Source organism: Gracilinanus agilis, chromosome 4 (assembly GCF_016433145.1).
Source record: "Gracilinanus agilis isolate LMUSP501 chromosome 4, AgileGrace, whole genome shotgun sequence".
Lineage (NCBI taxonomy): Eukaryota > Metazoa > Chordata > Mammalia > Didelphimorphia > Didelphidae > Gracilinanus > Gracilinanus agilis.
Window position 1 is genome coordinate 275,335,212 of NC_058133.1, and position 17,436 is coordinate 275,352,647.

Consider the following 17,436-nt stretch of genomic DNA (forward strand, 5'->3'; position numbering starts at 1 on the left):
GTTGGGGTCACCTTTATATACTAGGGGAGCAAGAAGGATCATGAATAGCTATTGCCCCTTTAGTAAAGCATCCCTAGTCATGGATTGGGGGTCACAAAAAAAGGAGGGAGGAAGCCTTTGAAGGGGAGGGTGAGGGTTTCTCAAAGAAGAATGAACTGGAGGGAGGCCCCTTTCCAATCGAGCCGGCATTAGAAACCCCCCCCAAAGATTGACCCCTTCGTCCATCCACCCACCCACCCACTGAGAAAGGGTTGTTTATTTCTTCAAGATGGTCATTCTCCTCTGAATGTACATTAGATTAAGAGAGCAGAGTTTCCACTGGCCCTCTGAGTCCCACCACTTCCCGCATGTCATTGTTCAGTGGGGGTGTCCCTGGCAGGGGCTCCCTAGAGACACCTCAACTGGCTGCTGGGGCCTGAGCGCCTTCAGCACCCTCTGCTTCCACCTGGCTGCCTTTGCCAAGCTTTTTCAAATTCTCCAGGACGGATTTCCAGGTCTCCGACACACTCTTCTCCAGCAGCCAGCCTTCGCTCTCGCACTCGGGGTCCTCGGGATTGGCCACGCTATCCAGGGCTGTGTGTAAGTAGCGCAGTCCGGCTGTGACTGTCACCTGGAGAGAGGAGGCGAGAGAAATCAGAGAACAGCGGCGACCACGGGAGGCCAAGGGGGCCCTCCACACATCCAGGCGGGTTCCTCATCCGCATCCCAACCCGGATGTGAAAGGGGCCTGGCCTCTTCCCAGAAACCTTTCAGAACCGCCAGTGCCCTGGGATGATGTCCACGGCTTGGTGACATCTTCCCGCAACTCTTCTAAGCTTAAAACTGCCTCATCCAAGAAGTCCTGGGTCTCTGAGTCTAGATTGTGAGTTCCTGACTATGTTCCCTAACTCTAGCCAACTGGCACAGCCTTTTTTTCAACCCTTACTGTCTTCAATTCAATGCTAAGTACTGGTTCCAAGGCAGAAGAACAGAAAGAGTTAGGCAAGAGGGATTAAGTGACTTGCCCAGGGTCACACAGCTAGGAAGTGTCCGAGGCTATATTTGAACCCAGGATCTCCCACTTCCAGGCCTCGCTCACTATCCACTGAGTAATCTTCCTGCTCCCTGCACAGTCTTTTTAAAAGTATGTGAAAGTAGAAATCTGATTTAATGCACACATTATCTTTTATGAGAATGTCAGTATTATTATAAATATCTCTAACAGAATATAACTATAGTTCCTAGAACCTAACCTTAAATATTTTTAATGTTTATAAAAAAGTTTTGATCTAAAAAATTTTTTTAATTAAAGTACATGAAAGTAGAACTTTTTGTACTTTCTGCAGTATTTTTTTTAAAACCCTTAACTTCTGTGTATTAGCTCCTAAGTGGAAGAGTGGTAAGGGTGGGCAATGGGGGTCAAGTGACTTGCCCAGGGTCACACAGCTGGGAAGTGTCTGCGGCTGGATTTGAACCTAGGACCTCCCATCTCTAGGCCTGACTCTCAATCCACGGAGCTACCCAGCTGCCCCCTGCAGTATTTTTTTTAAACCCACTGACACTTCTCTTTCTGTTTCAGTTTTATAAACTGGATTTATATATTTATATTTATTCATATAATTTATAAATTGTATTTATAGTTATATTATTTATATAATGTATAAATTTTATTTATATATAATTTATAAATTTTATTTCTATTTATGTAATGTATAAATTCTGTTTATATTTTTATTTATATATAATTTATAAATTTTATTTCTATTTATTTATGTAATGTATAGATTTTATTTATATTTTTATAGATAATTTATAATTTTTATTTCTATTTATTTATGTAATGTACAAATTTTGTTTATATTTTTATTTATATATAATTTATACATTTTTTTTTAATTTTTAAACCCTTAACTTCTGTGTATTGACTTATAGGTGGAAGAGTGGTAAGGGTATAATTTATAAATTTTATTTCTATTTATTTATGTAATGTATAAATTTTATTTATATTTTTATATATAATTTATAATTTTTATTTCTATTTATTTATGTAATGTATAAATTTTGTTTATATTTTTATTTATATATAATTTATAATTTTTATTTCTATTTATTTACGTAATGTATAGATTTTATTTATATTTTTATATATAATTTATAATTTTTATTTCTATTTATGTAATGTATAAATTTTATTTATATTTACATAAACTGGATTTTTTAAAAGAGGCATATCTCAATCTCTGCAGCCAGTGATGTGCTCCCGAATTTTAAATGTACCCGGGAAGCTTCTGATGTGAAAATGTGAGGATCCCCGTACCTAAGAGCTTTCGTGATACAAATGATTACCCCTAACAAGCTCAAGTTTTAGCTCAGCAGATAGGGCCCTGGACTTGCGTCAGGAAGAGCCGAGTTTAAATTCAGCCTCCTATGCTTCCTAGCTGTGTGAGTGTGAGCAGATCATTTAACTGTTTACAGCCTCGGTTTCCTCTTCTATAACAAATGGGGATAATAGTATCTCCTTCTCAGGACGGTGAGAATTAAATGAGATCATATTGTCAAAGTGCTTTTCAAACCTCAAAGCGCTATACGAATGCGAGCCGTTACATGTGGGATGGGCTTAAAGCCAAGCCCATCTCAGTTGGCCTCTCTGTCATCACACTCTCTCGGAGCTGGTGCCATCTTGGTCCGTTATGGGGATGCTGCTATTCTTGGCAAGACTCCACCTAAAAGCAGCCAACCTTTAAAACCCAAAGGATGATGGGAGTTCCCCTGCCTGCCCCGCTCCCCCCAAAAAATTCCTCCACTCCCACCACAGAGACGTAAAAGTCAACGGGCCAAATGTGTACCTCGAAGAGCCAGACCAGGAGAACGATGGCGCCCATAGTGTTCATTATACTGCTGTAGTAATGGAGCAGAGCCTCCCGGCAGCCACGGACCCACAAATTGAGCTCCTCAGTCTGGTAGTCGTAGCTGTAGTGGGCAGAGTTGTTGGTGAGCTGGGTCTGAATGCAGGGCCGAGGAGAATTCGGGTTGCAGCAGCTGAAGGGAACGCCGTCCACCAAGTACCGTCCATCCACGTTGCTCTTGATTCGGCTGCAGGGGAAGCGAAGAGACGGAGCTATATGAATGGGGGGTCCCTGGTCGCCTGGGGCTCGCCTGGAGAGAAGCCAGGCGTGGGAGTGGATAGAGTGCTGGACCTAAACTCAGAAAAATGCGACTTCGACATGGGCTGATGGGGTTATTATCGGGGATGTAGACACTAAACGATAACTCTAGTCCATCTATCAATAATATGGAATTAGGTCTTGATGATACATGTAAAACTCAGTGGAATTGTGCGTCGGCTAAGGGGATTAGAGGGGTTTAGGGGAGAGGAAAAGAACTTGAAATATGTAACTGTGGGAAAATATTCAAAATAAAAACTTTAAATAAAATTTTAAAAAATTTAAAACCATAGAAATCATTTTTAAAAAAGAAAAATGCCAGGTCAAACACCCCTTGAGACACTTACTGGTTGTGTGACCCTGGACAAGTCACTTAACTGCTGCCTGCCTCAGTTTCCTCATCTGTAAAGTTCAGATAATAATAGCACCTACCTCCCCGCATTGTTGGAAAAATAAATCATTGTAAAGGGCTTTGCAAACTTTAACAGGCAATATAAATGCTATTTATTATTAATTATTATTATCTCTAGAGGTCAATGTCTAGTATCCCTCTAACTTCACAGATGTTATTTCTAAGCCAGGAAATTGAAGAAGAGGGAGTTTTCTGCCTCACTTTCAAGACCCTCCACAACCTAGCACCAACCTCCCTATTCACCATCACTCCTCAAGGGTCTCTCATGGCTCCAATTAGGCCAGTCTTTACCTGACACACCTTGATCTGTGCTGTCCCTCCTTTTCAAATTCTACTTATTCTTCAAAGCCTACTTTGGGTCACCTCCTCCATGAAGCCCCCATCCCTGACCTCTCTAAACTATATACCCCAAAGAAAACAAAGGAAAAAGGGAGATAACTTATATAAGCATAAAAACACTTACCACAGCTATTTTTGTGGGAGCAAAGAACTAGAAAACTAAGGGAGTGCCTATTAACTGGGGAATGATTGATTAACCCATATTAATATAATGGAATATTTTTGTTCCCTATGAAATAATGAAAGGGATCATTTCAGAGAAATCTGGGAAGACCTCTCTGAACTTGGGAAGAAGGAAGTAAACAGATCTTGAACAGTTTTCATGATAGCAACAACACTGGATAAAACAGCTTTGAAAGCCTTAAATACGCTAATCAATGAACACAATAACCAACCATGATTCAAGAAGATCAAAAATAAAGTTTGCTACTCACCAGATAATGGACTCAAGGTGCAGAAGGAGATATTTTTTGGACATGGCAGTATGAGAATTTGTTATGCTTAATCATATTTACGTATATGATATATATTTGCTGTGTGTATGTATATATTTATATATAGATACAGATATGTGCCACAAAAGTTTAGATTTTTTTCCCAGTGGTGGGTGGGATGAAAGAAAAAAACCAGTTTTTGCTCATAAAAATTTTAATTTAAAAGATCAGCTTCTATTGGGCTTATACTCAAGACCACACACTTTCAGCAGTATCTTCTAAACATTTTATACATGTGAGTTAGTCCTCCTACAGACTAATTGCTAAAGTCTTTGTCTGCAGGAAGTGTCTTCTCTTTTTCTGGTCTCCTCTCTCAAGACTGAGTATACGGTAGCTGTTCAATAATTATATGTCGGGGATTATTCACCATGACCAGGTAGAATTTATGTCAGTTATGCAAGGCTGGCTTAATATCAATAAATATATATTGGCTCAATTTCCCCAATCCTTTTGCTTCAGCAAAGGGGTGTAGAGGGTTCCTGATAGGCCCCAGAGTACCTCAGAGAAAAGTAAAAGATGATAGGACCAAATTCCCATATGTTTGGCCTTGGGATTAGTTGTTTAAATGTTTAGTAGAATTCACTCGTGAATCCATCTGGTCCTGGAGAATTTTTCTTAGGGAGTTCTTTGATGGCTTTTTCAATTTCTATTTCTGATATGGGATTATTTAAGTATTCCATTTCCTCTTTGGTTAATCTAGGATATTTATATTTTTGTAAATGTTCACCCATTTCACCTAGATTGTCATATTTATTGTCATATAGTTGGGCAAAATGGTTCTTAATTCCCATATGTTTGGAATATATTTCTTAAATAGATCTTAAATAGATTTCTTAAAAAACAAAACAAAACATTTTCCGTGGCCCCAACCCTACCCTAATCAATAATTTATATCAAGCACTTACTATGTGCCAAGTGCTAGGCCAGGAACCAGTCTATATAAGAAAAGCAGATTCTCTGACTTTCTGGAACTTATAGTTGAGGAGGAGAACAAGACTAAAATATAAATAACCACAACAATAATGACTAGTAGCAGGGAGGCATATGGCAAGCAGAAGGAGGTTAAAGCATGAATCCAATGAGGACAAATGCTTACGATATAACATAGAAGACTTTGGGGGGTATACAATATCATTAATATAGAGAATTCCAAAGGAGGAAACTCCCTCTGCCCAGTGCTAAGTAGTGCTTCCTGGGAGTACTGAAAAGTCAATAATGTGCCCAAGAACAGCCAGGGTGGATCAGAAGTCAAACTTGACTGGGTCCTCCTGAGGCCATGACTTCATTGGCTAAATTAGGGTTTCTTAAACTAGGTCCCATGCACTTGCTTTTAAAAATCCTTTGATAGCTGTTTTTTAGTATTATTGGCTTCTTTTGTAGTCCAATCATTTTTATTTTATGCATTTTAAAATATTCTTTTGAATGAGGAATCTCTGGGCAGTCTGCCCAAGGGATCCATGACACAGCAAGAGTTAAGAACTCTTCCATTAAGCCAAGACACCTTCTCAATCTAAAGTATTTCTTCAAGGAAAGTTATGACAGGAGAAGGACATGGGCTGGACACAGTGGCACACACCTAGAGTCTCTGCTCCTGGAGGAAGAGGATTGCCCATGCTTAGGAATTCTGAGCTGAAATAAGGCTAATAATGATCATATATCTATACTATCTCACACCAATATGGTAAGCCCATGGAAGTGGGGACCACCAGGTTGCCTTAAGGAGAAGCAAATTGCCCAGGTTGGAAACTGAGTGGGTAAAAACGTCCGTGCCAATCAGCAATGGAATTAGGCCAATGAGTGACCAGGTAGCCTAGCCTGGAGAAGATAGGTAGAGTCAGTATTCCACCCCCCAAAAAAAGAAAAGGACGTGGGCTAGTCATGTTATGAAAGTAAAAGATGACCAGTGGACAGCTTCAATATTCTTCTAGACCCCACAAAATGGAAAAGGACCAGAGAAGAGGACCTAGCTACTCGGGTGCCATTTTCTGCATGAAATCTTCTCTGATACCTGCACCCTATCCCCTTCCCAGCCCCAACTGCTATTGCCTTCCTTATACTTTCTTCTTTTTTAACTAGGCACCTAAGTGGTACAGTGAATAGAGTTCTAGGCTTGGAATGGAGAAAACTTGAATTCAAATCCAGCCTGACACTTTGCTGCATGACCTTGGGCAAGCCACTTTGCCATTTTCTACCTCAGCTTCCTCAGTCTGTAAAATGAAGATAATAGCATCTGCCTCTCAGGGTTCTGGGGAAGATAAAATCACATATTTGTAAAGTGCTATGAAATGCTAACTATTATTATTACTAACCATTTTGTGCATGTATGCAGATAAACTTTATATTTAGGCTGTACTTGACGTCTCCCCAATTTGAATGCAAGTTCATTGGGAGTTTCACTCTTTGTCCTTGTATCTCTATTGCCTAGCACAGTGTCTAGTATATAATGGGTGCTTAATAAATGCTATTTGATCAATGTTAGGAGGGATCCTTTGTGAAGGAGTTACTAGAGAACAAAACCAGGATTCTCTCTTATCCCCTGAGCCTTCACCACTGGGAAAAAGGTGAGAATTATGCCCACGAGTCCCAGGGCTCAGACAAAGCAGTGTCTCCCCAAACTGAAAATAACAAATGGTAGGGAAGAAAGAACGGTGCTCTGGCATTAGAGGATCTAGGTTCAAATCCTGTCTCTGACATGTGACCTTCCACAAGTCACTTTTCTTTCTCTGGACCTCAGTTTCCTTATATGTAAAAATGAGGAATTTCTAGCCTGTTATCTTCTGGCTCTAATATCCTGTGATTCCAGAGGACTCAGAGAGGCAACATCTCCTGAAATAGGCACAGATTTTATTGTAGGGGTTTTTTTTAAATGTTATCTCAAACTAATGAACAAGATATAGGAATTACCTAGTTGGTGGGTATATGTCAGGGATATGGGACATAAGAGATTTTCCAATATGTGGCCAATTCAAGGACATTGATGCTAACAACTACACATACAGTGGAAAGAGGAAACCTGGGTCCTAATCTTGGTTCTGGTGTTGGTTAGCTGTAGGACCTTAACCAAGTCCCTTCATTCCTCAGGGCCTTGGGTTCTTCATTTATAAAACAGAGAAGACAGCATCATCTCACATTTACATAACACTTCATACTTTCTAAAGCATTTTCTCTGATACTATCTTATGTGAGAGGTAAAAGAGAATATTTATAACAGTATTGAACCCAGAATCCAGCAGGCCTGAGTCTCTGTCTTGCAGCAGACTTGCCAGCTATATGACCCTGGCCTTAGAAGTTAAACTCTTTGTGCCTCGTTGTCTGCATCTGTAAAATGGGGGCAACAAGAGCACCTACCTCACAGGATTGTTGTGAGGATCAAATAAGATAATATATACAACCCATTTTTCAAATCTTACCTTGATACATAAACATGAGCCATCACTGTTACCCTTAAAAATATGGCTCTCAAGGAGAGAGAACGGATGAACTTGTGAGTGCAAATCAAAGTATACTTTTTTCACTTAGAAAAATAAAAACAAAGAAGAAAAAAAAGGCCCTGAAGAGGTTGGCATGGCAAGGGTTGACAAACTCATTTCATAGATGAAGAGACCATGGCCCAGAGAGGCCCATTGATTCTTGTGAGAACACAATTTCATCTACTGCCTCCCCTTCCAATCTAATTCTTGTCTGTATCTTAATGTAGAGGACTGAGGGGTATGGATAATCACAAAAACTTCCTTCTGCCCCAGAGCCATTTCCCTAGGGCAGGATTAAATCATTTATCCCTTTTCTTCCTCCCCTCCCTGCTCTTGAAACCATAACCTGTTTATTTACTGGAGCAGCCTTTGCAGAAACCTGGCCACCAGCTTGAAACCCAGAGACTGTCTTCAGTGGCCCATACCTAGTCCTTAGTGGGTTCCTCTCTATCCTTAGTGCTGAAAAGACGCAGCCTGAAACGCTGTAGAATGAATGAAATGGACGGAACACAAAGGCCAATTTTGGGCAACAGAAGCCATATTGTAGACCCAAACAATTTTGAAAGACTTGAGGAAAACTCTGGTCCACACGATGACCAACCCCCAATTCCAGAGGACTCAGGAGGAAACATGCTACTTGACAAAGAGGTCAAGATAGAAAGAATAAATCTCTTTTGGTAATGCCCAATGTGGGAATGTGCTTTTCTTGACTGCATATTTATTATGTGTTTATCTCATTGAAGGAAGGAGGGAAAGGAAAAGAGAGAAAATAGATTTTTATTCATTAAAAAAATAATTGTTTAAACTGCAGTAGCCTGAGCACCTGCACAGAAAACTACACAGTGATGCTATGGTTGGTGTGGGTGATAGCTACAGTATTGACTCCACAGACCTAAGCTCAGCACTATGCTTGAAGATATGTGGGATGCCAGCAGGGGTAAGCTGAAGCCAAATTGAACAAATCAGAGAGCTGATATTTAAATTTTCAGTGTAAGCATTTATACCTCTGATATTGGCAACACTACAAATCAGGGCTTAGTTTATTGTTGATTGTCTAGATTCAAGTGAAGGAGAACATTTTAATAAAGCAACATTTTTTAAAGAGAACTGGTTGTTAAGCATTAACAGAACATCCCTGGGTGTAATTAGACTATTTCTGGATAACCAGGCATAGTTCTAGAGAACGTGCTGTACCTAGAGCATTGACCAACCAGGGCAGGTCTAGAGAAAGGTGAACTGGTTGAGGAAGGGCCTCAAGATCATGCCTAATGAGGACTGGTTGAAAGACCTGAGAATATTTAACCTAAGGAAGAGAAGAATTAGCAGGGAACAACATTAGTTTTTCAAGACTTTGAGAGGCAATAGTAAGAAAGAGGGATCAGACCCCAGAGATCAATTAAAAGAGAAAAGGGTAGCAGCTGTCCAGAAGACTCAGGCTCAATAAAAAGACATGCTTTCTAACAATTGTGGATCGAGTTCTTTTGGGAGGTAGTGAGCTCTCAGTCACTGGAAATCTTAAAGTAGACCCTGGATGACTATTTGTTGGGAATATGAGAGAAATTTCCTTTTTAGATACACATTAAATTTAATGAGCTCCGAGGTTACTTCCAACACTGAGGTTCAGCGATTCTGTGATAGAAAACTCAGTCCCTGTCACTCAGGAGACTATTGGAGGACCACATAATTAAGAGGGAACTGTGTTATAGGAGATAAGGGAAGGATCAGTGGAAACTACAATGGTCAAAGAGGGCTTCATGGAAGAGGAAAGACTTGAACTTCCTCCAAGAGGAAGATTGGGATTTTCTAAGAGGAGGGGAAAAGGTACAGGAGAGAAGAGGAACATTACTATGGTTTCTTCTGCAATGAGCTTTGAATATCTGATATTTCTCCCTGTGGCTTACACAAAGGGACAAAAGTAGGATATTTGGGGGTTGTGAAAAGGATATCCTGGGCCTAATCAGCTTGACTACTGTCCTTGGAACAGTTTTCTCTCTGCTATAGACCAGCACCAACATTACTTTCCCACAGCCTTCTGCTTCCTCTCACTACCAAATCTTGCCAAACTCAACTGAAAAGTTTTCTCCCTGAATCTTTGCAGTGCTGAGAGATCTTACCTGGGGCATGTATCTCTCCATCCTTCTCCTATTAACAATCCTGGTTTGTCAGATTACCAAGTTCTTTGAGGGTCTGGTCACTTGGCATAGTAGGATCGCCTAGCCCAACCCCATCCTTTTTTTTCAGGGAAGGAAACTGAGGCAAAAAGAGAGGAAGTGATCCTAATGAGTCCTAGAATATCAGCTATCATCCAGAAGAGTCTAGGGCTAAATAGAACCCCCTTTTTGGCATCCCCGACAAGTGATCATTCTACCTCCTCTCAAATATCTCCAGTGGGGTGATGTATCACCTCCAAGGAAAGCCCATTTTTTAGAGCTACTTCCAAACTAAAGTTCTTCCTTATATCAAGCCAGACTCCTTTATAAACCACGGACTGTTTTCATTTTTGCCTTTGAATTCCCTATACCTGGCACATAGTAGGCATTTAATGCTCTTTGGCAGTCAATAAACAGTTATTAAGTACCTACTCTGTGCCAGACACTGCACTAGGTGCTAAGGGTCCAAAGAACAAGAAAGGACAGCCCTGACCCTCAATGAGCTAACAGTATAATTCGCAAATAATTATGTTCAGACAAGATTAATTGCTTGGAATATTGCATATATTTTCAGCCAATTAATGAGTTAATTGGTTTTGCTGTCCTGCTTTTTTCCCTCTTCCTTTTTTTGTCCTTTGTTACAAGGGAAGGGGAAAGGAAGATATTCAGGAATTAAGGCAACAAGACAAATAATTGATCTGAAATCGTCCTTTTTACAACTTTTAACTGCTGGTCCTAATTCTGGCCTCTGGGAGTAAGTGAAAAAAATAATAAATCTGATCTTTGACATGGTTGATCCAATACTTCAAGATGTTTCTTTTGTTTTGCCTAAGGCAGCAAGGTGGTATAATGGATAGTGCTGGACTTGGCATCAGGAAGACAAGTTCAAATTCCCCCTCAGATTCTTTTTTTAGCTATGTGACCTGGGCATGTCATCTAATTGTTCTCATCCTTAATTTCCTCATCTTTAAACTGAGGATAATAATAGCAAATACCTCACAAGGTTATTGTGAAAATAACTGAGATAATATATGTTAAAAACATTTTGCAAACCTTAAAATGGCATGTAAACCCTTGTATTACAGACAGCTAGGTTGTATCGGGGAGAGAACACTAGATCTGGAATTAAGAAGACCTAAGTTCAAATCCAGATTCAGACACTTACTGGCTGTGTGACCTTGAGTAAATTATTTTCTTGGCCTCAGTTTCCTCTAAAATTCCTATAAAATGGGGGTGATAATAAAAGCATCTCTCCCAGGGTCATAAGGATTGAAAGAGATAATAATTATAAAATGCTTCACTATTTAAATATTAGCTATTTATCATTAATTTTATTATCTCAAACAATTTCCCTTTTGGACTATGCAGCCCCTTTTCCTCCATATGGATTGGCCCCTGGTCCCCTCACTATCTTGGTTACCTTTCTTTGGACATATGCTAGTTCATCAGAGGCCTTCCTAAAATTCCACATTCACAGCTAAACCTAGAACCCCCAATATGTGACCATGACATAGTACAGCAGGGCCAGCACCCTCCTTGTTCTGAATGCTATAATCCTATTAACATGATCTAACATTTTTTCATTTCTTTTATTTGTTTTGCTTTTTGTTGTCAACAGGGTTAATGCGGATACATGTCTTACATGACTTTGCCCGTATAATTGATATATTTCTTACCTTCTCAAAATGGATGAGAGGAATAAAAGGAAGGGAAAGAATTTGAAAATCAAATTTTTAAAAAAACAAATGTTAAAAAGAAAATGTTGCTTGAACACATGGGTTGATGGGGTTATTATCGGGGATGTAGACACTAAACGATAACTCTAGTCCAACTATCAATAATATGGAATTAGGAGGGTTTGGGGGAGAGGGAAAGAACATGAAGCATGTAACTACGGGAAAATATTCAAAATTAAAATTTCAAAAAAAGGAAAAAAAGAAAAAGAAAATGTTTTTTTCTATAGGGAGAGCTTTCTCCTGTTATAAGAAAATTATAGATTAGGATTCATTATAGTTAGTGCAAAAGCAGACCAGGCTTTGCCTATAATAAATCCTAATCTATAATTTTCCTATAACACTCCTCAACCTACTTCTAAGTTATACTCCTGTTTGATTAACATGCACTATGTATACCAGCTATTGAATTGCCTTGGCATTTTGGTAAAAATGTGTCATATTAGAGAGTTAGCTGGAGTTAAAACTAAGGAAGAACCTGGATTCAAATCCCACCTGTGTCCCTTACTTGCTGTGTGACCACAAGCAAGTTACTCAAGCTTTCTGGGCATTAGGACATCCCTCAAGACTTAGCTAATAAGGGGGCAGCTAGGTGGCTCAGTAGGTTGAGAGCCAGGCCTTAGAGACGGGAGGTCCTAGGTTCAAATCTGGCCTCAGACACTTCCCAGCTGTGTGACCCTGGGCAAGTCACTTGACTCCCATTGCCTAGCCCTTACCACTCTTCTGCCTTGGAGCCAATATACAGTATTGACTCCAAGATGGAAGGTAAGGGTTTTTATAAGAAATTTTAAAAATTTAAAAAAGACTTAGCTAATAAGGTTGTTCTGTGTTATCAGAGGAAATGCCTACACACACACACACACACACACACACACACACACACACACACACACACACACACACACAAGCTAGTTCCTTGCCTTATTGGTCACTTTCTACAACCAATCTGAATACAAGTATTAAAGATATTTTTCTTTGAATTCTCAATTCTCTTTATTTCTCTCTATTTAACTCTGTCTCTCCACCTTTCTGTCTCTGTCTCTGTCTCTATCTCTCTCTGTCTCTCTTTTAGCTTACAGGTGAAAATAGAAATCAGATGTATAAACTTGGATTATTTGTATTACTTGGACATCAAAAATGCAATGTACATAAATGATATGTTGGAGCCTACTTTCAATAAGTTGATTGATCAACTGAGAACTGATTTCATATCAGTTGAAACCCCCTTTCAGTCTTCTACAGTATGAGTATGAATTCACATGAACATAGTCCCAATCACAGAACCATAAAATCCTAGAATTGCAAAACTAGAAGAGACGTCAGTTTAATCTCATTCAATTCCTCCCCCCATCATTTCAGAGACAAAGAAACTGAGGTCTAGACAGGCACACTGATGTGCTCATGGTCATGGAGCAAGTTTTTAGTGGCTGAGTTCTAGCTCTGATCCTGTTGGACCTCTTGGGTTTATATATATTCTGTATCTACTTGTAGACATCTATATTGTCCCCCCGATACAATGTAAACTCCTTGAGGGCTGGGACTATTTCATTTTTGTCTTTGTATCCCCAACAATTAGCCCAATGTCCAGTCTGGTATATAGTTGTTGCCTAATAGATGCCTAATAAATGCTGGCACCTGCCCTCTTAATGCCTCATTCAGACTGTGCCCTTGGGACAGCTGCCCCACTCGCCCTCTCTTACTTACATTATCGAGCTCCATCTCATCACCATCCTGTGCCATCATCTCTTATAGGACAATCGTTGGCCAAACTACCCCCATTTCCATTTGTCTTCTGAGCTGACCCATGGTCCTGAGCTCACAAGTCCTGGCCTCCCTTGACCACACTCCACTGTATGTACACCTGAGTGAGATTCAGATCATAGTCTGAAACCAATTGTGAATGCATCACTGCCCAGCTTGGGCAATCCAAGTAGCCTGGTCTTTGAGGCAGTTACGTGGTATTGCCGATAGCGTGCTAGACTTCAGATCAGGAACATATGAGTTCAAATCCTGCCTCAGCTACTTACTAGTTGCATAACTAGCAGGATCTCTCAGCCTCAGTTTCCTATCTGTAAATGAGGATAATAACTTTGCCTAGCTTAGAGGGTTGTTGTGAGGATCAAAGGAGATAATTGAAACATCTTGAAAACCATCAAATTGCTATATAGAAATATTAGCTATTAATTTGAAGTTCCTTTTGGTCATCATAGAGTAATCAAAAAAGGTAATGCAGTCTTAGTAGTAAGCATGGCTTCCAGAAATAAAGGGGTGATTTTTGCCTCTGTTCTCAAGTCTCATACGGAGGATTGTGTTGGTGCAGGGCATCACAGTTGTCAAATCATATATATTAATTAGAGAATGTATGGAAAATTACAACTAGAAAAGGGAAGGGCTTGAGTCCATGACATATAAGTATCAGCCAAAGGAAATGGAGATAATGAGCCTGGACACGTTGATACTCAAAGCAGAAATGGGAATGGTTGTCAAGGAAGAGGTGCCATCAGGAAGACATAAATTCGACTTGTTCTATTTGACTCCAGAGGCAAGAACCAAGACTAAAGAGTAGGAACTGAAAGAGATGAATTTAGAGTTGACATCAGAAAAAACTTTCTAAGGATTCAAGTTTTCCCAAAGTGGAATGGCCTGCTCTGGGAAGGAATGGGTTCCCTCTCCTTTAGAGGTTTTCAGGCAGAGGCTGGATAACTGCTTGTTGGGTATATTTTAGTGGGGATTCCTTTCTGGTAAGGGAAGGAATGGATGGCCCTTCCAGGCTCTAAATTTCTGTGATGTTTCCTTACCCTTTAGTCTAATTCTCAGATCTCTGAAGACTAGGAACTCTATGAGGTCTCCCCCAGCTGACAATCCCCATCCATTCACTATTCATTAGGTTAAATGAATGTTATTAAATGTCCTACAGAAATGAAAAATGACAGTAAAGTAAGCATCTCTATGCTGAGTGCTTGGCAAAAATTATTTCATTTGGGAGGCAGCTGGATGGCTCAATGGATTGAAAGCCAGGCCTAGGGATGGAAGGTGCTGAGTTCAAATCTGGCCTCAGACACTTCCTAGCTGTGTGACCCTGGGCAAGTCACTTAACTCCCATTGCCTAGCTCTTACCACTCTTCTGCCTTGGAACCAATACACAATATTGATTCTAAGAAGCAAGGTAAGGGTTTTAAATATATATATGTTTCATTTGATCCTCACAACAACCTTAGGAGAAAAATACTATTATGATCCCTATTTTATAATTGAGAAAACTGAGGCAGATAGAGGTTAAGTGGCACTTAACCCAGGGACACACAGTTAGTAAAGATATGAAACTAGATTTGAACTCAGGTCTTTCTGACTCCAGTCCAGCTCTCTATCCACTACACCACTCAGCTTACATGCAAATAAGGAGAGATACCAAAAATAAAATAATATAATTCTAGTGTTTACTATTGAATAATTTTAAAATAATTTATCATTTAATTTTATGTATATTTTAAACATTTTATGTAATTATATATTTATAATTTAATTATAAAATAATAAAATTTTAGTTTAATGATTACTAATGATAACCTATTTAGCCTGCATATAGTTTATTTATCCACATTTGTTTGTTTTTTATCTCCTCTCCCATTAGACTGTGACTTCCTACAGGACAGGACAAGATCAGGAATTCACTTGAATTCAATTCAAAAAATGTTTAGTAAGGCCCTACTCTGTTCCAGGCAATAAGGTATTTGTGCTAGACAACTGATAATCTAGTTTCATGCCATTCTCTTCCAGAGGCCTTTCCTGATTGGCTTGATTGTGAGCGGAGTCCCCTCCATCCCTGTGTATTTTGTCTAGGTTCTGGATTTATTCATCTCTGAATATGGCAGAGTAGAATGTAAGTTCATTGAGGGCAGAGATTGTCACTTTTGCATTTTTTTCCCCTGCAGCCTGGCTCACAGAAGGCATTAACCGTTGTTTATTGATTAATTGGTTGAAATAAAGCTGGAGAGATCAATGAGAGCCAGACAGTGGATAACCCGAAATGAAGGTTGTATCTTCCCCCAGCAGCCATGGAGAACCAGACACAAACGTTTACTGAGCAGGTCAATGCTACAGGACATCTTCAAGGGCGAGGATTATCTTTCTTTTCTCAGAATTAGAGCTTCCAGAGGGGAAGTCAGAAAGCCTCTCTTGCTCGCCATCATCCCACGTAGAATTGCCAATGGGCAAGGTTCAGATCTTCTCTTTCTACATCTGCCTTAGTGCCAACCCCAGAGCTGTAGAGATGAAAGCAGGTTGGGGAGAGGGGAGGCCTAGGGCTACCCAGGCTCCTCTAAGCTTTGCGCCCTCTCCGGGGGCCTCCCATCCTCCTGAATCAGCCCATCCTGAAGCCTCACCTTGTTTGCCTGGGTTTTGCCCTTGTTCCATTTCTGGATTAAGAGGCAGCTCATACCCTTAAGCCAAAGCCAGGCCAAGGAGATCTCAAGTCCTAGGTCACTGAGGCAACTATTTATAACCTGCTTCTTTCCTGAGCGCCAATGATTTCCCCCTCAGCTCTATTACAAATCTCACTTTTATGGGTGACTTCAGGTAGGGACGGGTTTCATTTTGGTTTTTGTATCCCAAATGCCTTATACAGGGTCTGGCACACAGTAGGTACTTAACACACATTTCCTGAATGGAATATTGCAGATATTTTATGACACAAATAGTATGTTGATTGGTTTTGCTGACTTGTTTTTCCCCCCCCTCTTTCTTTATTCTCTATTACAAAGGATTGGGAGGAGGAAAAAATGAAGAGATATTTTCAGAATTGAACAGGATGTGTCAAGAAAAGGAATCTTTTTCTTAGTATTCCATGATTGCACATATAAAATTGATATCAGATTGCTTACCATCCCAGCCAGGAAGGAGGGGAGGGAGTGTGGGAGGAAAGAAGAGAATTTGGAACTCAGAATTAAAAAAAGAAGAATGTTAAAAATTGTTTTAAATGTGTAATGGGGGGATAAAATATTATTTAAAAAAGAAAAAGAATCTATTTTTAATATAAAAGAGAAAAAATTAAGTCTACTTCAGTGTTGTGAAGTACGTTAGATTCTTGTGGTCTTAATAAGTCCTGGAAGAGAGGTCATGCAGAATATTTATGAGAGTAAAAGAATTCCAGCTTTCCCTCAGGCCAAAATATTAAGCTTTAATGGGAATTCATTCAACCTTTTATGCCAAGAGTTAGATTTTGTATGAATAAGCACTATAATTTATTTTATTTTTTAAAATTCTTATCTTCTGTCTTGGAATCAATAACTGATTCCAAGGCAGAAGAGCAGTAAGGGCTAGGCAATGGGGGTTAAGTGACTTGCCCAGAGTCACACAGCTAGAGAAAGTGTCTGAGACCACATTTGAACGCAGGACCTTTCATTTCATCTGGCTCAAGCAATACAATTTAGTACATGACTTTTCCAGTACACGATTTTCTCTCTCTTACCCCCATACCTTCTCACAGGCTGTACTCCATGCCTGGAACCTAGTTCCTCTCTACTTGTGTCTTCTAGAATCCCTTCCAGGGTCAACTCAAATGCTACATCCTACACAAGACGTATTCTGATCCCCCTGGGTGGTAGCACTCCTTAATTACTTTGTGTTGAATTGATGTCTATTTTTTGTTTGCTGATCTGTGTCCATGTTGTCTCTCTCCCCTCTAAAAGAACATACC

General features: G+C 39.8%; 1 protein-coding gene across 1 annotated transcript in view; it reads right to left on the reverse strand.

Annotated features, from left to right (window-relative positions):
* The window catches only part of PRPH2 (peripherin 2), a 29,963-nt gene that overhangs the window by 1,386 nt on the left and 11,141 nt on the right, over positions 1 to 17,436 (reverse strand). The window contains exons 2-3 of the mRNA XM_044675317.1: positions 2,826 to 3,072; positions 446 to 610 (exon numbers count right to left, since the gene is read on the reverse strand). Coding sequence (XP_044531252.1) covers positions 446 to 610; positions 2,826 to 3,072 — 412 coding nt within the window. The remainder of the gene's footprint in view (positions 1 to 445; positions 611 to 2,825; positions 3,073 to 17,436) is intronic.